At 42.8% G+C, this 24469-nt stretch overlaps 3 protein-coding genes across 3 annotated transcripts; all 3 read right to left on the reverse strand.

Moving 5' to 3' along the window:
* Positions 1-589: 589 nt before the first annotated feature.
* On the reverse strand, positions 590-11188 carry upf3a (UPF3A regulator of nonsense mediated mRNA decay). Its single transcript, XM_076081886.1, has 11 exons — positions 9619-11188; positions 8338-9409; positions 7136-7242; positions 6901-7007; positions 6596-6694; positions 6374-6484; positions 6218-6273; positions 5965-6123; positions 5739-5872; positions 4056-4356; positions 590-2850 (listed from the first exon to the last, which is right to left on the reverse strand). Exons 2-11 carry the CDS (start codon positions 8476-8478, stop codon positions 2662-2664), a joined length of 1404 nt encoding a protein of 467 aa, XP_075938001.1. The 5' UTR covers positions 8479-9409; positions 9619-11188; the 3' UTR covers positions 590-2661.
* Positions 11189-11935: 747 nt separating this feature from the next.
* Positions 11936-21624, reverse strand: cdc16 (cell division cycle 16 homolog (S. cerevisiae)). Its single transcript, XM_076081885.1, has 18 exons — positions 21423-21624; positions 21183-21237; positions 20804-20901; positions 20602-20640; positions 20328-20468; positions 19137-19296; positions 18929-19023; positions 18286-18419; positions 17782-17861; positions 17606-17655; positions 17452-17525; positions 17215-17340; positions 16941-17093; positions 16394-16457; positions 16217-16278; positions 14396-14531; positions 12901-12991; positions 11936-12758 (listed from the first exon to the last, which is right to left on the reverse strand). The coding sequence occupies exons 1-18, from the start codon at positions 21468-21470 to the stop codon at positions 12505-12507; spliced, it is 1860 nt and encodes a 619-aa protein (XP_075938000.1). The 5' UTR covers positions 21471-21624; the 3' UTR covers positions 11936-12504.
* Positions 21625-22176: 552 nt separating this feature from the next.
* On the reverse strand, positions 22177-23619 carry cfap97d2 (CFAP97 domain containing 2). The gene is made up of 3 exons (XM_076081798.1): positions 23578-23619; positions 23026-23112; positions 22177-22835 (listed from the first exon to the last, which is right to left on the reverse strand). Exons 1-3 carry the CDS (start codon positions 23617-23619, stop codon positions 22683-22685), a joined length of 282 nt encoding a protein of 93 aa, XP_075937913.1. The 3' UTR covers positions 22177-22682.
* Between the last annotated feature and the right edge of the window lie 850 nt (positions 23620-24469).

Here is a 24469-nt window from a genome sequence, read left to right on the forward strand (position 1 = left end):
TGTGAGGATGTCCATCCTATCAACTGCAGTTAACGCTTCAGATTCAGTGTTAAAATGTCTGAAAAATCCCCACGCCTTCACAGCATGGAGAACTCACACATTTACTCATCATGATGATTTGCATGGTTGCCTAGTACATTTATGAATTATCTCTACAATGTTTAAAGCAATAGTGCTGTTAAAAAGTGTTGGGAGTGACGTGTGAAAGACTATTACTTTTACTCATAGTCAGTCATATCACCACTGTGATTTACTAGGAAGGGAAACCAGAGTGACGTCACATAGTAACACCTGTTAGATTGAATTGGATCACAAAGAATAAAGATTATTAAATATTTCTTAACCATACTCAATTCGATGCTCAAACTCACACATATACATTCTTTCTGTATGAAAGCTTTTGTTTTGAAGTGAAGTGAGAGCACCCCATGTTAACCCCTCGCTCATGAGTGTGAGGATGTGTTCTTATGCTGCTGGCTTCCTGTTGATTATGATAGTTCTGCTTTACTTTTGGTGACATTGTCACAGGCGCTGTCAGTGAGATTAGTCTGATGAATTCATTACAGAACATTGGGGGGGGGGGGGGGAAACATCAATTACGACACCTGCCCAAGTATAACTGTGTTCGCAACATTTGGAGAGAAATAAAGGTCTGCCTTCAGTATCATCAATGAAACACCTAGCATGTGTACACCCATTAATGCTAAGATGCCGCTGCATATTCATGTGTGTTCGCACATTGCCAAGTATAATTGACTCATATCTGCCATTTGTAAATGTGTATGCTGGGCAGTGCTGGAGACAAACGCTGCCTCACCCAAACTGTCAAAATGACTGAAACGCTGATTTAGTGTCTTATAACGGTACAAGAACTTTATTTTCTCACAACTTCAAGAAAGAAAAAAAAAAAAGAATGATACAAGAGGTATGATAGACAAATGTTAGCTGGTGTGCAAAAACAATATAAGGCTTATTCAACAGACATATTACTGTATCAATACTTGTGGCTGTTTTGATTTATTATGAATTGACAGTATTGATAGAAAACAATGCACACATTATAGAAAACAAATTGTTTTCATTTATCTGTGTCATACTTTGCAACTTTACATTTTATTTCTAGGAAATGCTTTATATATACGTAGAGAATGTGTTCTTCCTGGCTCATGGGTGGTTATGTACAAAGCTTTGCTCACAATACAAAACAATCTCTGTTGGATGACACCGCAGAATAAGATGGAATACAAAATGAGGAAAAAGCGGAAAAACATTGTTCTTTTTTTATCAATAATAACTCTTATCCCCACTCATTCGCTCACCTCTACACACAAAAATACACACAGGATTTCATCTGTGAAATTGTTTACATCCATTGTTTGTAAGTTCTACTTACATTATATATCATTTTGATAAAATATAGGATTATTTAAAACATCCAGGTTCAGGGGAGGTCTACAAAGGCTTGGTAACAAGGTCTGTTGCAGAGGGTGAGGTCATGGTTTCACCAGACAATCGATGACGGATACGACAGGAGAGCTGCCTCTTACAGGGACACACTTCAGATGACCAAAAGGAAGGACACTGGACTGTCTGACACCGACTGGTTGTGCTATCATTAAGGTAACTATCATTATTATATCCGCCAGGAGACTATGTATTGGGTGGTGTATGCATGCGTGAGTGAGCATCTCTGTGTCTGTCCATGGCTAATCTTGCGTACTGCTGGATCTATTAGCCTAATGTTTGTTGTGCTCATTTATGCCTAAGGACCTCTCGTGGTTGCAGTGATTCAGTTTTCTGTTTATGTATGTACTGTATGTACTGTATGTATACATGTACTGCATGTATACATGTAGGTATGTACTGCATGTATACATGTAGGTATCTACTGCGTGTATGTACTGCATGTATGTACTGCATGCATGTATGTATGTATGTATGAGCTCTGACTACTACGGAGCGTGTCTTCTTCTGTTGGTAGCAGGGGAGCTATTTAGCTGTTAGCAGCCGGTGGGAGTCCTCTACTGTGTTTGGCTAACAGAGCTAGCAGCTACAGAACTAAACACACAGCAGGACTGACTGAGTGTCAGTTCAGAGGAAGCTTTAAACAGTCGTCATGAAGCGTTACACAGTAAACGACAGTTCAGCTGCACCGAGCCGGTGCAGACAGCTGTCTGGATTAAAATAAGAGCCTATCTGTTGCGTGATACGTGCGAGTGAAAAACGTGTCTGAATCGCTCAGGGGTTAAGACGGGGAGCAAGTGTGGTTTTTCATTCAACCAGCACTGGTCGGTGCAGAAACACCAGGTCGAGATCTGCACTCAACTGAGTGCACTTTTTTAGTTCGACCCTGTTCTTAGTATTTTTCACATGGTTCATTCCAAGGATTCTTTGAACACTAAACAGTGAGACAAAATATTTAGTGAGTACTTAAAATGTTCATGCTCCAGCAAAACTAAAACCTTGACCAACATTCACAGCTTTGTTGTCTGTTACACCTAAAAGAGATGCAAACGATTAAAAGATTTGTTTGCTTTTGAAGTGCCTTTCTCCCTCAATGGAGTATATTATATTTAAAAGCTCAATGATAACCTGTCAAATCTGCCACCATCAGCTGAATAGGCTATTTATATTGTTTTGTATTATAAACATCCAGACTGCTCACTGTTCATCTTTGCTTTTCTCAAACCCCTTCTCCAGGCCCGTTGCCATAGCGACTGCCTCATAGCAGTGCTCCGTCCCGGGTTCAGGGGAGTGGCCCACAGGGATGCAGTCGTAGCCTTTGCCAGCTGAGCTCATGCGCTTCCTGTTGCGTGCGCCGGGCTGATAGAGCTGCATGGCTGGACGGTCCTGCAGGGAGACAAGAGAGCAGGGACATGGGAGAGACAAGCAGCACACATTTTGAATATACAAATAATATATATATATACTATGTACATGTATATGTATATACACACACACACACACACACACACACACACACACACACACACACACACACACACACACACACACACACACACACACACACACACACACACACACACACACACACACACACACACTTATTATTCTTCTTTACCCGCTTATTCACGAGTCACACAGGGCTGAAGTGTATCCCAGCATGCACTGGGGCCGGCAGGTACAGAAAACAGCCTTTTCAACGTTCAAATGCTCTTCCGCATCAGTAAGTGAACGCACCGTAGAAGAACGACGACCGGATTAAGTTTGTTACCTACACCCTTTGTTTAATGCCAATAGTCTGATCTGTAACATTTATTTTGTAATGTTTATTTTTTAACGTAGGAAAAAATCATTCATTTATTATTCATCCATTCTTGAATGATTAGCACCGATAAATTGTTGGAGCACCAGACGTTCTATGAGCCATCTCCACTAAAATGTATCCTTACGAGGTATTTAGGGTCTCATGTTGACCTGATTTCCTGTTGTTTTTAGTTTTTTTTGGGGGGGGGGGCATTATGTTTTGGGGTTGTCAGTCCCGTTCTAGTGACCGCAATATCTCAGGGACGTATTGGGCACAAACATCCACCTGGACTCAAGGACGAGCTGATACGATTTTGGTGGTCAAAGGTCAATATGACCTCACAAAACAGGGTTTTTTGACCTGAATTAATTTGCTTATTATGACAATTTCACACATATGTCCACTAGGATAAAATTAGGACATTTTGGACAGACGTGGGTAATATAGTGCAACTTTCTTGTAGACTGAAGCCAAGAATCAAACCCTGCACCTCGTAGTTGTGAAATTAAATGTCACGTAAATAGAAAACCTTTTCTTTTTACGTGACATTTAAAGAGATAAGCGTACTGTATAAAGTTCACTGTAACGCGGTTAAGTGCTATCTCTACGCCGGCATCAAGGCATAAAAGAGACCGTTTCTCTGACACAAATACACTGAAAGTTAAGAAACAAGATTTCTCGGAGCTGATGATTATCATCTGTAAAAAAAAAAAAACACACATCAACAAACATCTGAGACACAGTTACACGTAATTGGGTGTCACCTTCCCCCCCATCTCATGCTCACCTTCTCGCTCACCTTGTTTCGGAGGCGTTCCTTCCTGTTACCCAGGTCCTCCCTGTCCTCCTTTCCCAGTTTGTCTCCCCCGTCGGGGCAGTAGGAATAGCCATGATGGTGCCCCTCTTTCTTGGCTCGGTCCTGGCAGTAGCCCTTCCCCCATTTGGTCTCGTCTTTGCGCCGCATGAACTTGTCAAACTCGCAGTGGTGCCGCTGCCGTTTCCTCTCCTCGTCCTTCCCCCGGTGATCCTTATCCCTCTGTCTGCGGCCGTGCTGCTCTCTCTGCTCCTTGTCGCTCTCAGGCTGACCCCTAGTGGTCAGAGCGGAGATTGCATAGACACCACATAACGTCAGGGTTACACAGGCCCGGTTGTGATTGTCAGAATTGTTGGCAGCAGGTCACAGTCAGATGTGTGTTTCTTTCTACCATAAAATATAGATGTACATTCAAATGTAAAACAATTTTAGTTTTAGATGATGGTTTGCAAAAAACAAAGTTTTAACTCAATTAAAAACACAACTTTCTCCGATTTTTTTTCCCAGCACTGATACATTTTATAAATTACTAGAGAACTATTTAGTGAGTGATAGCAGATTCCAACCCTGATATATATTTAGAAATTAGGTGTTAGAGTTGCCCCTCTTTTTTTTCACTGGAAGATTCGTGCCAACTGTAACTACTTCATCAGTGGTTAGAAAATAACATATTTATTCATTACAGATCAGCAATTATCCATGGACTACTTAACCCCACACACCGCTGTCACTTCTTTCGTGTTTCCCCACCCTGGACAGAGCTGTCCAACACAGTAGTGCTGAGTAGACTGAGCTAGTAATGAGCCTAAGGATTTTATTTCAAGTAATTTGAGAAGTTTACAGCTATTAAGAAAGCTGAAAATTAAGATGTAGATGTAAACAAAGCATCTTTATTATTATGATAGTAAAGAATGGTTCATATGGCCTATGTCACGCATGCTCATATCAATCAGAAAACCTTGATAAAATCCCAAAAGTGCCAAAACAAAGGTCATTAGGAACTAAGCCTCTGAGGGAAAGACCACATGTGAATGAAGGCCGGCTATTCCATAAAGTCATATCTCAAAGTTATTGTGTGAACTAGAACATGAGGCCAAACGAAAAAACTAAGGCAAGAATAGAACGACATGGTACCTCCAGTTACTTCAGCTGGTGCATGGAAGCTTGCACATTTGGACACTTTTCAAAACTGAACTTTTACTTTTTATTTAGCCATTTATTTGTTACAACTAGTCTATTTATTATGACTATGCATTTTGCATGCATTGACTGAAATGAGCTGTCGTATCTAGTTTACTGCATAGACAAGTTTCACCAGTTGGCAGAAATACTTTCACATCCATGAAAGGAATTTCGAGTGGGATTTATTCTCCATCTTATGCCACATAAATTGACATTCTATCCTCTTCATACAGGGTGCCGTCGCCCCACACTCCTACTTCCAACTTCTCTGGAATCTATGAAATGGTCCTCTCAGGTTAAATAGAGAACTGGTTAAAAAGGCTGAGCCAGCCACATTAGCAGAAGATACACTCACTGAGAGGTGGACTTGTTTCTGCAGCCTAGGTGTGCCTGAATGTCCTGAATGTAGAGTGCTAACAGATCTGGAATAGGGTCCATCTCACACAATGCCCCCCCCCCCCAAACAATCCTTACTTTTCTTTGGGGTCCTTGGACTTCGTTTGTCCTCCAACTTTCTCCCATTTGCATCTGTCCGTCTCCCCGACGTCACTTTTGTCCTTCATTCGGTCTGAATCCACATCGTCGTCCCTGTCGCTCTTCTTCAGGAGCTGGATATGCAGATACAAAAAGAAAAAAATCCATTATTGCATGCTACTGCACCATCCACAAACAAATGAGTCTCTAAGTGATGGAGCGTCACCTTGATTTTGATGTCTTTATCGGACAATTTCCTCTGCTTCTCTGCCTCCTTACGTTTGCGTCTCTCCTCCTCCCGCCGCTTCCTCTTCTCCTCCTCCCTTTGTCGTTTCTTTTCCAGCTCCCTCCTTCTCCTCTCCTCCCTCTTCTCCTCTCTTATTCTCTGCGAGAAGAGATGTGGCACGTTGAAGAGAGAATTGTTCAAAGCAGTTTGTCAAGTAATTTCTTTTCATTCAAGTATTTCAAGCTTTTCTCACCTGTTTCTCGATTTTCTTATTTTTGATGTACTCCAACAGTGGCGTTGTCCGTTTGGCTAAAATCGATCAAGGGAGGAAATGTTAGAAAAAAAAAGTAGACAGAAGTATTTCTTTGAACCCATATAAACCTGAACCTTGATCTCTATGGTCCTGTACCTATGAGCTCCCTGGTCTTGGCCTCTATCTCTCCCAGCAGAGTCTCCGGGTTGGCCATAGACTTCTCCTCATCACAGGAGTAATTCTCCAAGAACCGCTTGTACTCTGGGTCTGAATGGGGTTTAAGATCCAGAATGAGTGTACAATATGGTGCGATGTCTACGTCTGTGTATGTCAGGGTATTTATTTTTTAATGATGACTCAATCTCTGTATTTCAGCACCTTCTTCAATGCTCCCGGCTTTGGCATCTTTCTTTTTCAGCTTCTTCTTGGAGATTTTCTGGAAGGGGGCAAACTCCACCACGGCAGGATACTCTTGGCCTGAGCAAATATTGAAATAAAAAGGCAGCTCGTCATATAACAGACGTCCACAATCTAACAGTAACGACGGCAACAAAAGCTCTAAAGCCGCCTCTCGGGCCCATTAAATCCAGCCTGCAGCTGTAAAACAAACATATCTTGTTTTCATTCAATACGGCAGAATACGTGCCGTGTTTCGTAAACCGAGTTTAAAGGGAGAGAAATACCCTTGTTGTCGATGAAGACGTAGCCATCAAATCGGTCCCTGAACAGGAGGATATCTTCAGGGTTTTTGAAATTGACATACGCTCTGGAGAACAGGTGGGGGTAAAGACTGTGGACAGAGAGAAAGAGAGAGTCACATACATTCACACGTAAGGCAAAGGCAATACGATTTGATATCACGCGCATAAATATAGCTGTTACTGCTCGTTGATTGGATAAAACGGTTATCGTGATTACCTTTGATCGGCCGGAAAGAACTCAAAATAGTCATAGGATGGGAGCGGACTGAGCTGCTCCTCCAGCTGCTCCTTTGACAGGTTAGGTGGAAGCCTTCGGATCACCACCTGAAATCGACCATTTATATGTTATTTCCTCGGCTCAGCAGGAAGCACTTTGTTGGTAATCAAGATCATTAGGTTTCTCTCTCGAAAGATCGGCTCAAGGTTGACATCTGTTATTAAGATCTTGATTCCAGATCTCACAGGAACACATATCAGACAATGACACGAGGGGGGAAAAGCTCAGCGGGGGGTTGAAAACCAAGAAGTGGGGGAGTTTGGATTGTCAGACGGCATCATGAGAGACTGATGAGTCAGATATACGGAATGGTTTGCAGCAATTTTCTCATAATCCACGCTCATGAAAAAGAGCATACTACAATTTGGCGGTTTACACATGCAGCTTCACACACACTTTACTTTTATGGAAGTCCTAGACTAAACCGCTTGAGTATCCCTTTAACTCTCTGACCCTGCCAATGTGCCGCTCATTACAAACTCCGATGATGTGCAGACAAACATTGCTCAAACACTCAGTGGTGAGGTGAAGTCATGTGACCATGGTGAAATTCCTTAACTATTAGCTTTTAATACACACTTGACCATAAGGATGGGAACAAGCTTCGAGTTTACAGATATGATTCTGACAGAATGACATTGTTAACCTGAAACATATTTTAATAATAACAGAAAAATGCAACACAGATGAAACAAGCATTTCGAAGCCATCACTTTGACTCTGTCAATGTTTTTGACTCTAATACACTGTAATAAATACTGTAAATTATGGATTTTTTTCTGCATTATTCAGATACATATGACACCTTTGGAACTCTTTAGCTACTGGGACAAGTAGGAGTTAGGATCCTAAAGGCGGGATTATGGTGCTTAAAATGTTGATGCAGCTTGTTTTAAAACATAGATGATGCAAGAATGCGGACTAGATTGGACACAGTGTCGCGCGTACGTCCAATAAAGTCTAAAATAGAAAATAGTATGAGATTATCGATCCGGCTGACAGGTCGTTTATTCCAGTCCGTCGTCGTACTCCTCCTGTCGCTGTCCGCGGTGCTGAAATGTGGTGATCACTCCCCTCCATGTCTGTCTTCCCCACACAGTGTATAAACAATGCGACACATCGCTAACGCGCGGCCTACCCACCTTAGTGAAAACCTCTTTCTTCTCTTCTTTCTGCTTCAGGTTACCGGGAATGTTCTCCTGCTCCCTCGGGACGTCTCTGAACTGTATCTCCACGACGCTTTTCTCCTTGCCCGCGGTCATCTGGTCCTTTTCAGACCTCATTTCTCTCCATCTCCCTCTCTCGCCCGTGTTAAATCGCCGTGCGCTCGCGAGAGTGTGGGGATATCGCGAGAGACGGCGCTCTGATATCACGCCGCTGCGAACTGCGTCTGCAGCCTGTACATCTCTCGTGACGCCCGCGGACACTGCCCAGGGTGTGAAGCAAAAAAAATGTGAATGATTTTTTTTAAGATGAAATCATTCACATGGTGTATTACAAAATGTTTTCCACTATTATATAATTGTTTTTCTGTTTAATTTTTTTTGCCATTGCTTACTTAGTGTTATCCGTCTTATTTGTCATCAACTCGTTGTTGTTGCTGCCTATCTTCACCAGGACACTATTGTAAAATAGATTTTAACTTAAGTGGCTTTGCTCGTTAAATAAAGGTTACATTTTAAACGAGTACAATGTTTCGTTCTGAATCGTAGTGGAGTAGAAAAATGGTAATACTAAAGTAGCTACAATTGTACTTCAGTAGCCTAAACTACTTGAATAAATGGACTATTTTCCACAACATTACAAACTATATATTTTAAACTAAATATGCAACATGTAAAATTAAACTAACACATCGACTAGGTCATCGCTTTAGTGAATGCGTAAACACCAGCGTATGTTTGTCACGTAACTCTTCGCTGCCGCTAAAGTAACTATTTTAGCTCCAAATAAAGTACATTGTGGTGTGAAAACAAAAGCGAGTCCCATTTGCTGCGCTCGTCCCTTTAATGTCTCCAGTGTCATTCTATGTTCCTGCAGGGTCGGAGCGCAGTCAGGCAGTCCAGCAGCCCTCGGTGTCAACGTGCAGGTCCGGGGTCGGGCTGCGGCGCTTCATGCTCGACTGACCCGCACAGTGCGAGCTGTCCGCTGGGCTCCAAGGTTCCTCGTGGGAGGACTGGCTCACTGACCGCCCGTGGACGTCTCGGCAGGGAACTGAGGAAAAACAATAATTTAAAAAAGTCCAACGATACTTTTCAAATGGAAATATGGGACTTTGTACAACTAATAAAATAGACTTTATTATTTTTTAATTTGAGCACATAGTCTGGCCTAAATACATCTTTACAAACGTATCTGAGAGCATTTTTATTAAACTGGATCACTAAAGTAAACTATTTATTTTAAACTGACCATAAACTCACCACTGAGGAAGGTTTGCCTGCCGTTGCTGGTCTCCTCACACAGCCGAGCTCTCTCTGGAGTCGACACAGAGCTCTTCAGGCTGGGAACAAAAGTGGAACAGGTGTCCAGGTCCCGGCACACCTGGTCTTGAGTGTAAATGCCCGCCGCTTTAGACGGAGTACAGCCCATCTCTCTTGGAGCTAATACGGCCGCTCTCCATAGGGTGAAACAAGGGAGGTGAACGGGAAAATACTGTACGTGAATGTGAAGAGCGATGGATGGATGGAGGGCTGAGAGAGATCACTCCTCCCCCTAAACCGGAGCATGACATTTGAGAGGACGGTCTGATCTCCGGTCAGTTTCACACTACCGTGTGTTTTTCTCTGGAGGAGTTTGCACAGCACAGGATACGCAATGGTTTGTGTTGAAATTTTTTACCATTGCTAACTAGCAAGTGATATTTGGTTTAATTCTGTACTAATAACTGTATTATACGTATGTGGGCTAATATCAGGATAATTACCTAATTATATTGGAGTATTAAAAAACACAATGTAAAATGACCAGGCTCACCCATATCCCTGGCAGAGGCCGCTGAGGTAGTCAAAAAGCTCCTCGGTGGCAAGGCGCCAGGGGTGGATGAGATCCGCCCTGAGATGCTGAAAGCGCTGGACATAGGTGGGCTGTCCTGGCTGACACGCCTCTTCAATGTCGCATGGGGGTCGGGATCAGTGCCCATGGACTGGCAGACCGGGGTGGTGGTTCCCATTTTCAAAAAGGGGGACCGGAGAGTGTGCTCGAATTACCGGGGTATCACACTACTCAGCCTCCCGGGGAAGGCTTATGCCAGGGTGCTGGAAAGGAGGCTCCGACCGTTTGTCGAACCTCAGATTCAAGAGGAGCAATGCGGATTCCGTCCCGGCCGTGGACCAGCTCTTTACCCTCGCAAGACTACTGGAGGGGTTCTGGGAGTTTGCCCAACCAGTCTACATGTGTTTTGTGGACTTGGAGAAGGCTTTCGACCGGGTCCCTCGGGGGTTCTTGTGGGGGGTGCTGCGGGAGTATGGGGTGCCGGACCCATTACAACGGGCGATCCGGTCTCTGTACGACTGCAGTAGGAGCTGTGTCCGCATTCTCGGCAATAAGTCAGACACATTCCCGGTGGGTGTTGGCCTCCGCCAGGGCTGCCCTTTGTCTCCGGTCCTGTTCGTGACTTTCATGGACAGGATATCTAGGCGCAGCCGGGGGGTGGAGAACGTCAGATTCGGGGGTCTCGGGATCGCCTCTCTGCTGTTTGCAGATGATGTGGTCCTGTTAGCCTCCTCGGATTGTGACCTCCAGCATTCACTGGGGCGGTTTGCAGCCGAGTGTGAAGCGGTGGGGATGAGAGTTAGCACCTCCAAATCTGAGGCCATGGTGCTCTGCCGGAAACCGGTGGATTGCTCCCTCCAGGTGGGGACAGAGTGCCTACCTCAAGCGAAGGAGTTCAAGTATCTCGGGGTCTTGTTCACGAGTGAGGGTAAGATGGAGCGGGAGATCGACAGACGGATCGGTGCGGCTGCAACAGTAAAGCAGGCGCTGCAGCGGACCATCTTGGTGAAGAGGGAGCTGAGCCGGAAGGCAAAGCTCTCAATTTACCACTCGGTCTACGTTCCTACCCTCACCTATGGTCACGAACTCTGGGTCGTGACCGAAAGGACAAGGTCGCGGCTACAAGCGGCCGAAATGAGTTTCCTCCGTAGGGTGGCCGGGCTCAGCCTTAGAGATAGGGTAAGGAGCTCGGTCATCAGGAGGGAGCTTGGAGTCGAGCAGCTACTCCTTCGCGTCGAAAGGAGTCAGCTGAGGTGGTTCGGGCATCTAATTAGGATGCCTCCTGGACGCCTCCCACTGGAGGTTTTCCAAGCACGTCCAACTGGGAAGAGACCCCGGGGAAGACCCAGAACACGCTGGAGAGATTACATCTCCCAGCTGGCCTGGGAACGCCTCTGGATCCCCCAGAATGAGCTGGAACATGTTGCCGGTGAGAGGGAGGTCTGGGTCAGCCTGCTTGGCCTGTTGCCACCGCGACCCGACCCCGGATAAGCGGAGGAAAATTGATGGATGGACAATGTAAAATTGTCTTGTTTGTTCAAATCAGTAATATAAACATGTACAAGAGCATGTTTGTTCATATAGGTAGGACTTCACATCTCAACAGGGTTCAAACACAACTCATCCTCAGTGAGGATTTTGAAAGTCATTTTGTGAGAAAAAAATCAAAAGATAACATGAAGCATTTCCCAGCCCTGTTGTCATTACGATATTCCTATTAACACAAAACACAGACATGCTGGAATCTTTTAAGATAAATGCATGGTTTATTTGAGTAATCACCAGGAATAGTTTTCACCAAAAACTGCTTATAAGCACTACTTAATAAGCTGGCTCTTTATTAAATCCACAGGTCGAGTAACACGGAGGCTCCTGCCATAGGCAGTAATAAGTGACTTTTAGTCTGTTAGATACGATGCGAGGTGTGCGGCTGTGTTTGCTCTGCTCAGTCAAGTGTCAGAGGGCCACATGTTCCCGGGGTCTCCGGGCTCAACCCAAGGTCCAAGTACTCAACCCCTTCACCGAGGCACATGTTAATTCCCCCTTTTAAAGTGCATTCTTGCAAAATGAATACAACAGGCGCTGTATCGCAATTCACACACTTTTACCCATGCTCATAATGTTCACGACGGCATGTTCTGTGTTTTGTCACTTACAGGAACAACCATATCTAATGCACAAGAGGGAGAATCCACAGGGAACCATTGGTGGAGGACACGTGCCAGAGTTTCGGTTCAATAGCTGTCCCTGGGCTCGGATATGTGTACCTATGACAACCCGTTGCTGCGACAGTTCTGCCTCGCGACGGGATGAGATCACGTGCTGGCGTCCGACAAGGTGTCCAGCATCATGTCGCTCTCGTACATGTCGCACTCGAGGGTCAGGGAGAGTCGCAGAGGCGTCTCCAGCATCATCTTGTCCTGATTGGACAGCGGCGTTTCCAAGGATGTGATGTTGGCGTCTTCCAATCTGGGCGTGGCCAGGAGGTCGCCGGGCTCCGACGTGTTCAGCATCTTGATCAGCGCCGGAGTGTTCAAGCCACCTCGCACCTTGTCATTGATGTCCGTGCCTTTTGTGGAGACAAATGACAGGCCTGAAATGTCAGCTGGTGTCTCAGCACAGACGTTTGAATATTTGCAACAAAATTTGATCATGCATCATTTTTCAAAGATAAAAGACAACTGATGTGAAACTGCAGTAGCGTGTCCTACCTATATAGGCATCTGTGTCACCGATGTACATCTCAATACAGTGGCCGAGCATTGTCACAGAGAACGTGTCGTCCCTTTTCAGTCCGAGTGCCTGCACAGAAACAAACAAACAGACTTCTTACGTTTCTTACAAAAACATAACTGTTGACATACAGAGAAAAATATAAACAATCGACCTATCACAGGTGGTGCTTTTATGTTCCCTGTTATGCATTTATTCTATTGAAAATAAAAAAATAAAGTCCCACACCACAATATCTTTTTCTATTTATTTTCATTTAAACATACAGCTGGTGGTGTTCACTTGCACTTGGTCTTAATGCTTACATTTGTTTTGTTTTCTAAAAAGACAGCTAGCTTTTCAACAAACTGTGTCTTAAAAGTTCTGACTTTCATGTTAACTCCTATTCCTTCTTGCAGAGTAGACTAGGGATGGGCGGTATACCGGTTTCAATTTCCCGTACGATATGAATTGTCCATGTACGATATGAATTTTTAATATACAGTCATACCGGTGCACAGCCGAAACAACTTCTGTTGCTCTTCAACAGGCAGCAAAATATATTGTTCGGCCCTAGGAATGCTACAGTCGGAGCTAGTTGTCTTAGCTGTATTGAGAGGGAACCCTTGTCATGGTTAACTTTATAACAACAATTAACAACCCACAACTAACGCTCTTTAACAGGGCAAAACACCACGACACAACAGTTTGTGACACATAAACAATTTGTAGCACTAATAATTGTACATTTATAAAATTTCTCCGCCGAACTGCATGCTGGGTAAAGCTCGCTTGCTAACAGCTGGGAGAGGCTCTGTGCGCCAGTAACGTTACATTAAAGAACAGAAAAGAGCGATGCAGGATGAACAAAGACTGAACAACAAAAGGTATTTAGGTCAGACACATATGCAACGCTGATTACCGTAATATGTGTGGTATTTCTTATAAATGTACGTTGTTACATAGACGGTGATAAGAAGCTGTACGGAGGGGCTTCTTCTTCTTTAAATTCCATTGGCGGGTCGCTACTTGCATAGGTGCATACCGCCACCGAGTGTACCGGAGTGTGCATTTTCAGGGTAACCTTTTCTTCACTGTTCTGATAATAAAATAAAATAATAAAATAAAATATATATAAATAACTAAAGAAATAAACCTAAACAACACCTACTAACAACTAAATCCTACGGTCTAATCCCGTTTCTTTCCATGGAGGGGCTTAGGTGAAGGAAACAGGAAGTGACAGAACGGAAGACACGCCACACAAACAGCTGTTCACTGCTCGCTGGCCGGCCGTTTCTTTGACGTTAATTAAGTAATGCTTTAGCATGAAAAAAAAAATACCGTGATATAACGTGAAACCGCCAGAATCTTACCGTGATATGCATTTTTGGTCATACCGCCCAGCCCTAGAGTAGACCATCAATCCTTCATGACTCAAGGTGTTTAAGTTAGAAATAAAGCCCCTATGGACTGAAGACAATGGCACTATACCGTGTGAAAGTAGTCGATAGCGCTCTCAAAGTCTCCCATGAGGCTGTGCACGTATCCTATGGACGAGTAGGTGGAGGCGTGCTGAGGAATTAACACCAGAGCCTGACGGTGGTACTCCAGAGCCTGGTCGTACTTTCTACAGAAACAAAGTACAAAGTCTGTATCGATGGATCCAACAAAATATCATAAGGACGTTTGCAGAAATGTGACAAAATACATTTCATCAAATAGTACATTTAAAAGGACCAAATTACTGGTTTCCATGATTTTGTTTAGTAACGAAAGTCAAACACAGCAATATACAATGTATTTTGATAAACAAGGCCATATCAGCAATTTTGAAATTTGTACCTTTTGTAGGCAATGAGTGCACCGAGGGAAGGTTTTTAGATTTGTATAGCTGCATGTTTGAAGTTGCAAATTGTTAAAGTTTTGCTAAATACAGCATATCTCCTGCTCAATGTGCGTCCCTCTGTGTGACGGTAACATTAACTGCTGTCGACGTGTCTACATCAGCAGATTACTGCTGCCACTGCTTTGGAAACGGTTGCTAGGTATGTGTAGATCTAGTCTGACAATGACCAAACAGGACTTCTTTGTGGACGCATGTCTGCTGATCCTGACAAAGTGAGTTTGTGACTGAGGTACAAGCCAATTTCATGAAGGCGTTGTGATCACAAAACAAAAAATAGATGATGTCCAAAGTATATACACACTTCAGTTATAATCGTTTTACAAACAAATGCAGAGAACAGTTCTGTTCAACCCTTTTTTAAAGTGCCAGCCAAAGGTTAACCTCGCACGGCAGCTGGATTCTCACGATATCTCAAGATCACACAAAAATCCACCTCGTCAGGCTTCAAGTAATGCCTTTGTGTTCGAACCACAGTTGGTCCAGTCAGCGTCCTGTGTGGAGCTACTGGCAGCTACCGTGGCTGATGTGTGTGTGAAGTCCTCAACAACAAACGGCTCCTGAAGAAGTTAGCGTAGATGCTGCAATGGCATCAGTTATATCAGAACTGGAGAAGGCTTTTCACGATGGAAAGGATGTTTTCGCTCCTCTGCCGACTGGCTTTGGCAAGGGTTTGATTGACAGCTGGTTCATCCAATGACCTGCCAAGTATCTTTTAAAAAGGGCCTGCCCTTCTCCAAACAATGACGGCTTCTCGGATGATTCTGTGTAACAACTCATCTGGTGGGTCAGGTGAGCTAAAGGTGCTAGCAGCACAACATCATAAAGTCATTGTGCAGTACCGATTATCATGTTGACCCTACTTCAGTAATACCACGATAACACATGCACTACAGAGTGTTCCTATCAGCACATGTGAAGCTGTGTTTCTATGGTTTTAATTACAAGGAATGGACATGGATGCATCAATGACGCACTAACGTTAACGCACTCACCCCGTATGGATGAAACCCTCGTTCTATATAAAAACTACCTCAGCCTTTCAAAACAACCACTTGTGTGGTGCACATTCTGCAAAGCCCCTTATATCTATTGAGTGGTGGCTATGCATAATTCATTAAAGGGTCTTTTCATGAATTCCCAACGAGGGCCCTGCATTCTGAATGATTGCGACAGAACAAGTGAGCGCATCTCTGAAAATAGCTTGTATGAGGAAGATGATGAAAATAATATAAGGAGGGGCATGAACAAATTAGAGCAGAGTGCACTCACCGATCTTCTTTAATAATCCACTTGGGATAAATTTAGCCTCCCATATTAGTAGCGTATGCGCCATCTCCCCTGTTGGGCCACTTCGAGACTATTCATTTAAATAGAAAATGACCTGGGAAAATTGGCTCCGTACTTACTTCAACTTCCGGCACACGTGACCCAAGTTGTTTAACAAAGGCTCCCATTTGTCCACAGTGACCTAACATTTGAAAGAAAAACAGCAAAAAGCATACATTATTAACATGTGGTCATGTTTTCAAGTTGTTCGTCATTTACACATTCAGACCTTTTTAATGAAATAAATCAGCTGTTACCTCGTTTCCTATGGCTTTGATCTTCTCCATTGCATCGAGAAACAACCTCTCTGCCGTCTTCCAGCTAAAGCAATAAATGTGAAAAACATTTTTACAGATCACATGATTTTTTTTTTTTTTTAAGATAAACCAATGTGTGTGTAATTTAAATTAGGTGCATTATGAGTTAGTTAAATGCGTTGTCTACATGTGTTCCTAGCTTTAATGTGTCATTACCCAGACTTCAGGAAAAAACTAAAACATTTTTAAAGATTTTTGATTTGAGTTTTTGAGATATTTTCTGCCATCCCAATATAACAGGTGAATGTAATTTGATTTGATGCACTGATATCAAAACCACCTCAAAACAGACTGAAACTATCTCCATGACTAGATACCAGTGGGGTTTTATGAGAAAACATGTCCTCTTGTAATCTGTTAAACCAGCTTTTACAATTACCACCGCTGTGTGCCAACATTCCTTTGTGCTGCCAATAACATGTAGGCTACCTTTGTCAATCTGGAGGCCTACGTGTTGGTTGTTTGTGTTTGTGGCTCCATGACTCACTCTCCATTTTGAAAGGCAACCACCGCCACCTCGTGTATGACAAACGGGTCCTCTGGAGCGATACTGAGAGCCTGGCTGAAGAAACGCTCTGCCAGCTTGGAGTTGTTGGTCAGACCGTACTCCAGGCCGATGTAAAGCATGGGTAAGTGGCACCTGGATCAGAGAGAGCCACAAACAAGTGTCACCAGAAATGGCAAAATTGCCAATGCAGGCTAAAGAGACAGGTATGTCTCTGGCTGTCAGGACCTCCAGGACCTGTCAGTCGTGTACTTACCCTTTCATCAGCTGCGCAGCGGTGAAGTATGCAGCCATGGCTTGGTCATGCTCACTCTCCACCGCAAAAGAATGACCATAGGCGATCCATGCAGGGCCGTACGTCCTCTCCAGCGTGGTGGCTTTGCTACAGGAGACATACAATATTATATAACCTGCATAACTTCACCAAAACATAAATAGCCTGCTCTGTGGCCTCAGACAGGATGTGCTTCCTTTTGAGTGTGAGACTGCATACCTGAGGTACCGCCGAGCGTGCTCGTTTTTATGGCCCACCATGAGATAGTAGCACCCGACAGCAAACCAGGATACCTGATAAAGGTTTCTGATGGTTATCAATTACGGCAAATTATGTTTTTTAAAAAAAGAGAGGAATAGTCTGCAACACTTACTGGGTTGTTGGGATACAAGTCTACAAGTTTGTGCGAGAGGTAAAACAATTCTGCAGAGGAAAAAAAACACAAAAAAAGCTTACTGAGCAAATTTAACCAATGAACTATGATACTGATGGGTAGGCTAAGCAATCAAACAAAACCTGCTTCATGCATGAATGCGATGTATATTTTACCGTTTGCTTTTCCAAGCTCCACCAGAGTTCCTATGTGGACCGGTAAACAGTTGGCATGGAAGGGGTCTTTAACCATCACCCTGAAATACAAACACAGAGCTACATTAAGTGGTTGTGCATTTTTACCGACATTCTACTGCATTTAACTTGTTAACCTTTATATAGAATGTAATCCACCTCATATGATTTGATACTACACTGTGATTTCAGGCATTATTTAATTGCTTTTTTAGGTTTGAATGTTACTATACAATGACACAGATCCATACATGTGTATTAGTCAAAACCACTTTGTCTGGTTGAGGGTTAAGTAGGAATTTCAGGCAAAGCTGGACATTAAAGCAGGCTACAAGTTACATACAGAGGTGAGAATGATCTTTGTCATGGGATTTTACCGTGTATGATGTTGCTGTGGTGAATGCAAGCCTCGCATTTCTACAGCGTCTCTTTATAATTATCCACATTACACAAAGATCAACCACAGACTGAGAGGAAGACACTCACGTTGAGGTGAGTTTGTAGCACATCTTGAAATCACAGTTATAATAATGTCTCTCGGCAAGAGACACCACCACATCCAAGTTGTCCTGAAGACCATTGACCATCTCTGGCACCACCAAATCACTGGGCTTGTTATACTGCAGAGGGAAGGAGAAGGAGTGTGTGTGTGTGTGTGTGAGAAAGGTGGTTGTAGGGTTTAAATGAGAGTAGGTGTGAAAGATAAAACAAGGTCATGAAAAAGGCAGAGAAAGGAGACTGATTAAGGAGGGTACACTGGAGAGCAACATTTGGGTGTTAGCTCTCTATGAACTCAAATTAAAGGATAAGTATTTGAGATTGACTAAAAACAAACTGCAGGGCCCATGTTCACTCAAGTAAGATGTCATTTTATACAACAATGTGGATAAATGATGTGCCTTCAATAACTTTTGGACAACAATAGAACAAAAATGTGTCGATAAGACAGAGGAATACCTTTAAGTTATATCAGGCTACAAAGACAATACTTGTTGGTCGGATCAATTCATTGTTGGTTTTGGTATTTTCAAAGGACTAGCAGACAATAAGAAAATATGACTATCATCAGACTTATCCTTCAATTAATAATAATAAAATATAAATCAAAACTAAATGCAGAGCCCCATACCTTCTTTAACTTATTCTCAAATAGGAAGTGTAATAGCTCCTCCTCCTCCTCAGTGCACTGTTGACTCAGAGGAAGTGAGTCCAGGAAGTCTTTTTCTATTGAAAAATGAACAACAACTTTCACATACAAGTTCTTGAAATGATGATAAACATCATCGCTGTAGAAAATAAACAGGTCAGTGCACATCCTCGCCACAGATCAGCCTCACCTTCCTGAGCGGTCAACATGTGGTGGGACGTTAAAAGGTCAAAGGCTTCAAAGCAGTACACATCCAGTTTCAAGGCCTCTTTATAGCTCGAGGTGGCCAGTGGTCTGTTGTCCATGGCATCATAGATCTTACCCCGCAAGAGGCAGATGGAGCTGTTGACCTGAAATATGTTAGAGAGAACAGAAAGAGTCTTTAGTAAATACATATAACAGTACTCATAACTTTATATAGTGTTTAAGCTCCGTCCACGGCATTAACAACACCGGACCTTGTCAGCATTCAGAAACAACTCTCATATCCCGACATAGAAAGTATTTCATGACAGCATTAAATGTCACATAAATACATTTATATTTGCTGCACTCAACTGTTATAACAATGGTTATAAATGGCCACGTCTAGAGCACGTTTTCACCACTGAATACGATCTACTATACAATACAAGCCGGTCGTGCAGGGGCACTTTTGAGCAGGTGAACTCCATGACGTGAATGTCAGTGGAGATGACCATATCTGTTGTGTAGTAGTTAAACATCTTAGTTGAATCTGATGAATATAAACAATGATCTCATAAGTGACTAGTGTGGATGAAAAAGATCTTATTGTTAGTTATAGTTTTCCTCTGTAAAAAATATGATTGTTTTCAAACTTTCAACTAGCGAGCATTAATGTCAATGAATGCTTTTGCAGGACTTAAACACTATATGTCAATCAATATTAATGCATGAGGTCATCTATTGTGTAGACAGTTTTTAACAGTAAAGAAAAGCTGCTAATATTAGTTTCTAAATTTGTGAAAATAAAGGATTTATAGGGACTGCATATGCAGCACTGCTTTTGAGGATTCTGGGAACCGTATGAATTCCCTGAAATACAAAATAAGGGTTTAAAAAAATAAAGAATGCATTTAATTTCTACCAACAACGGAAATACAACTGAACTTGGTGGTGAGAGTGTTTGTGCTAAGTCGAACTGCACATGGCTGGGAAAATTCACTGGCAGAGTACAGCTACATATTTGCAGTAACAGCATTAAACAATATGATTGTTACAAAAAAGTTGAGTGGTGATTAACAGAACAATGTTGAGTAATGAGATTCGATCATGCAACACTGACAGACAAGACAGTCCAAAATCTCTCATCTGACGGCATTCAATATATTCCAGTGTCTCAACGGCAGTCCAGACTTACAGCGGCAGGGGACATGTCCCAATCCTTGGCCGACTCTGGTGTCCCACTGTCCTCTTTCGCACTCCTGTCCAGCAGCTTCTTACAAGCTGACTCCTCTGTGTCCAGGATATCCAAGGCCTGCTGGAACTCTTTGGCAGCATACTAGACAAAACAATCAAAAGGATAGTAAATCTAAAGCATGGGCAATATCTGGTAGGTTTCTCTCTATATTATATTCTGTAGCACATGTAGAGGAGGGTTTATGACTGACAGTGTGTATTTTGGAGTTACTTACATGGCACCTAGCAGCAAGATACTGACAAGCTCCGTACAACTGTGTGAGAGAGGACATGTTTGTTTCAGACAAGGGACTGACTTCAGGGAGACAGTGATAACTTCAAATACACACATTTTGATTTGTGTTATAAACCTTGTCACCCACTTCCCCAGCACAAAGCTTTGCACACATTGACAACTCTCACACAACCTGCGATTACCTTGTCAAGTTTCCGTGAGCGGAGGGCATGGGAGGCTCTGTGGTACTGTGAGGTCAAGTAAAGGCACTGAGCTAGCCAGTAGATATCCTGGGGATCCTCTGCATGCCAAACAAAGAGGTAGTATTGGGGTCATCAACGTCTGACGTTAGAATCATCACTGACCGGCTACACAATAACACTGCAGCTGTTGGCAAGCTACTGTAATCAAGTTACGTTTATTTTCAGCTGAGTGTACGTAACAATGTCACATTTAACACGTATTCTCTCTCTATAAAACGCCAGTGCTGCTAAGATTAGCATAGTAACTTAAGGTGGCAGATTGGTAGGTTAAATCCACTCTCATGCTGATGTAACGTTAGCGGTTATAGCACTAACTCACCGTGAGACAGGGACGCTATCTTGTCGGCCCAAAACAGAGCACTTTGATACTGTTGCTGTGAAGAAACACACAAAGACAGGGCAAGAGTCACTCAAATACATCGTTATTGTTGTGGTTGGCTGGCTGCCTGGCCGGCTGATAGCTTTTAAGTTAGAGAGCCAGTCAAGCTAGCTGTATCGCTCCCAAGCTAGCATTAGCTAGCAGCACAGAAAGTCAGAAATAAATGAGGCTAATTGTTACCTGGTCAATGTACTGCCGTACTCGCTTTCGAATTCTGTCGAGATTCATTTTGAGTTTTCCTTTTTACAATTATCGCTCTGACTATAAAAAGCGTGTCATTCTTAGAGACAAAAACAATGCAGTGTATCAAACTATGCTCAAAACAGTAAGTGCTAGCTTGCTAGCAGCGTAAAATCAAATCCGCGGCTTCTTTCTGCAACGGGTGTCCTGCAAAATTGTGCCGTAAAGAAACGCATACTGGATAGACAGTTCCACATGAACTCTTTCACTTTCGTTGTATGTCTAGCTGTAAAATAATAGTATATACATAAAAACAATATACAAACATTTACTTGATTTATTTATTGTTGTTTTGTGCTGTGAAAGAAACAATACAAATGGTTATCATGCAGTTTGTGACAATTACATAAACCACAGACATATGAATTTAACTCGGTACACAGCCTATACAAAACTACTACTTCTCTATTTTAGAGTGCCATGCAAGATTTAGGTCCAGTTTCTCTGTACATGTATGTACTTTTCAAAACTGCCTATAGTGGCACAAAAAGTCTCTTTAATGTGAAGAAAGAAGAAGTTTACAAAAAGAATAAAACATGTTATCCCTCTTCAGTAACCAGGATTCTCAGGTGTATCCTGTGAGATGTATTTCTCAGTTGCATTTGGTTCAGGGTATGTTACTATGTCCTGCTGTATCTCTCTTCTTGTACCTTCTTTCTTGCTGGTTTCTTTCCTCTTTTCATTTTACCCAGACTCTGCTTTGCCATTGACCTTATTGCTTGCAGGACTGTGTATGTTTGCACCAGCGCTGATCTTCTGTTCTTCATTATCATCACTGCGCTTCTTGCTGTGTTTTTCTTGTCCCTGAAATTGGCATATGATCATATGATACAGTTTAAGGGGTCATTGTGAGTGCAGAAGTGACAGATAATTAATGAATGTTATCTAAAAAAAAGAAGAAAAAAAATGAACCTTTTGCTGGCTTGTCCTGCATTGTGGGTAATGTGTAATGCTGTCCATCACTTTGAGAGTTTTGAGCCAGCCCTCATGCCAGCTCCTCAGATTATAATGAGAGCTGCACTGGCTGAGACGGAACAGGATCATTTGATTCTCCTTGGTAATACGGAGCAGCTCCAGTTGTCGCCTCTCCGCGCCAAGGCTGCTATGAAGAGTAAACACAGGCTTTACGACTGTGTTCAGTGTCAAGGGCCACCTTATTTCTCGCCATTACAATTTGTTGCTTCACTTTCATATGTACTTTTACATCGATAGTTCTACCACAACCTCAACCGACCTTTTTGAATCGTAATAATTCCTGTTGTCAACTCCTCCACTTGTCCTCATGATGTGCGATATTTTCTCCACGAGCATATTGTTGTTCCTCTGAATCGTCATTGCCAACTCTTCTTCAAGCTTAATGCAATAACACAGGTTTGGACATTGCCACACAGTGTTCAGGTTGAGATTTAAAAACATTCTTATATTCACTGCACTATTCATTTCTCATAGTTTGAGGCTTCACTGGGTGGTTTTCGGCACTGATACATCTGCTGCCACCCTGTGGACGTAATGTGAGCAGAGTTGAAAACGTGAGAGAGAAAACAGCCGCTTTTTGGTTCTTCAGCTTGATTGTCAGGTGACTATAGGTCTTTGGTGGAGTCGTGTTGATTGTTGGTTTGGCTGACTTCACCTTGGGAGACAAGAAAAAACAACAACATACAGCTTTGAGTAGAGCAATGAATGGCACTGAATCATTGCAACACGTACTGTTTGAAAAATAGGTTAATTTGTGACTAGAATAAAAACTTGAGGCATTTTAAAATATGGAATAATATAAAGGTATTAAGTCACTTCACAAACCAAAGTAGGGTATATGTTTGTCCTATCCCCCTGTGTAAATCATATGAAGCCATGTCAAATTTCTGCTGCAGGTATTTGTTTCCAGTGGGAAGCAGGGGTTGATACCCCCGATGCGCCATCACGGCCCTGTCGATACAAAACATTAAACTAAAGTGCTATACCACCAGCCCCCGACCTCCACTAGAAAACCACACACTTTTAAATCATGTTGCATTAATGCTGTGGTCCAGAATGAATCGCACAAACAGTGAACAGTATCACTACCTCACCCGGTCCCTCCTCTGACTCACCTCACACTCTGTGGCGGCCCTGGCGTCTCGATGTCACAGCTCTTCATCAGCCCAGGAGAGAGTGTGTGTGCTCTGAAGCGTCTCGCTTGACTCCGGCTCCAGAGACTGCGGTCTGTTTTCTGCCAGTCATACGCGGTTGCCATGACAGCGGCTGTGGAGAGCGGAGATGAATGAATGGTTTCAAACGATGTCCTTGTTTAGCAAGTTCCACACAGAGAGACCGAGATAGGCTAATTAGTGAGGAGGCTGGAGGAGAGGGGGGGACGGGACTGTGAAATGAGCTGCCACACAGTTCAAAGCTGGAAATACAAACTGAATTTTCTAAATGTACTCATGCTATTTATAAACTGGAAAATAAAAAAGGTTACACTCATTTTCTAACACCAATCAGACTTCCAAAGGGATCTGTTAAACATGTTGATCGTGAAATAAGTAAATTGAATGCAGAATTATTACATGTATTGCAAAAAGAAAAGAAAAAAACAAAATTTGAAAGCATTGAATTAATGAGGTCATGGTGAATGCAGGCGACTGTATTTCCTTCCTTGCTTTATGCAGACAATAACAGCCTTGGTAACAGTTACTTGGAAACTTGAACTAACGCACTCGGTGCAGAAAATCTGCTGGCACAAAACAACACTGCAGGTTGATGCCTGCAACAAGGGGGATTGAGTTTATATAAAGTTAGACAACTACATTAAATCAAATCCAATCCATACACCACACAGCACTGCATATTATGCAGTGGTATCATGATACATGATCATGTTTAGAAGCCAATATCTATTCTGGACAGTACAACACAATGGAGCATATCATCAAGGATTTGTTGAATGAATCCCATTGAGGTGATATGACTTCATGAATGAACATCTATATCGCCACACTGCCCCCTGC

The sequence above is a fragment of the Anarhichas minor genome, unplaced genomic scaffold, assembly GCF_050575085.1.
Source record: "Anarhichas minor isolate MPS153535 unplaced genomic scaffold, ASM5057508v1 ptg000087l, whole genome shotgun sequence".
NCBI lineage: Eukaryota > Metazoa > Chordata > Actinopteri > Perciformes > Anarhichadidae > Anarhichas > Anarhichas minor.

Bases quoted from the DNA above. Each gene is read 5' to 3' on its own strand.
- upf3a (XM_076081886.1), bottom strand. From the start codon at position 8,478: ATGAGGTCTGAAAAGGACCAGATGACCGCGGGCAAGGAGAAAAGCGTC. The intron at 6,485-6,595 runs GTGCTGAAATAC...AACCCCATTCAG, and splicing joins AGCCGGGAGCATTGAAGAAG to ACCCAGAGTACAAGCGGTTC. The intron at 6,124-6,217 runs GTGAGAAAAGCT...CTCTTCTCGCAG, and splicing joins ATAAGAAAATCGAGAAACAG to AGAATAAGAGAGGAGAAGAG.
- cdc16 (XM_076081885.1), bottom strand. From the start codon at position 21,470: ATGAATCTCGACAGAATTCGAAAGCGAGTACGGCAGTACATTGACCAG. The intron at 14,532-16,216 runs GTAAGTACGGAG...TTGTTTCTGTAG, and splicing joins CACGTGTGCCGGAAGTTGAA to AAAGTACGACCAGGCTCTGG. The intron at 12,992-14,395 runs GTATAGTGCCAT...GTTTCTGTGCAG, and splicing joins CTATCGACTACTTTCACACG to GCACTCGGACTGAAAAGGGA.
- cfap97d2 (XM_076081798.1), bottom strand. From the start codon at position 23,619: ATGAAGAGCTGTGACATCGAGACGCCAGGGCCGCCACAGAGT. The intron at 23,113-23,577 runs GTGAGGTGAGTC...TTGTCTCCCAAG, and splicing joins CGCCAGGGCCGCCACAGAGT to GTGAAGTCAGCCAAACCAAC. The intron at 22,836-23,025 runs GTTTTCTCTCTC...TATTGCATTAAG, and splicing joins TGAAGAACCAAAAAGCGGCT to CTTGAAGAAGAGTTGGCAAT.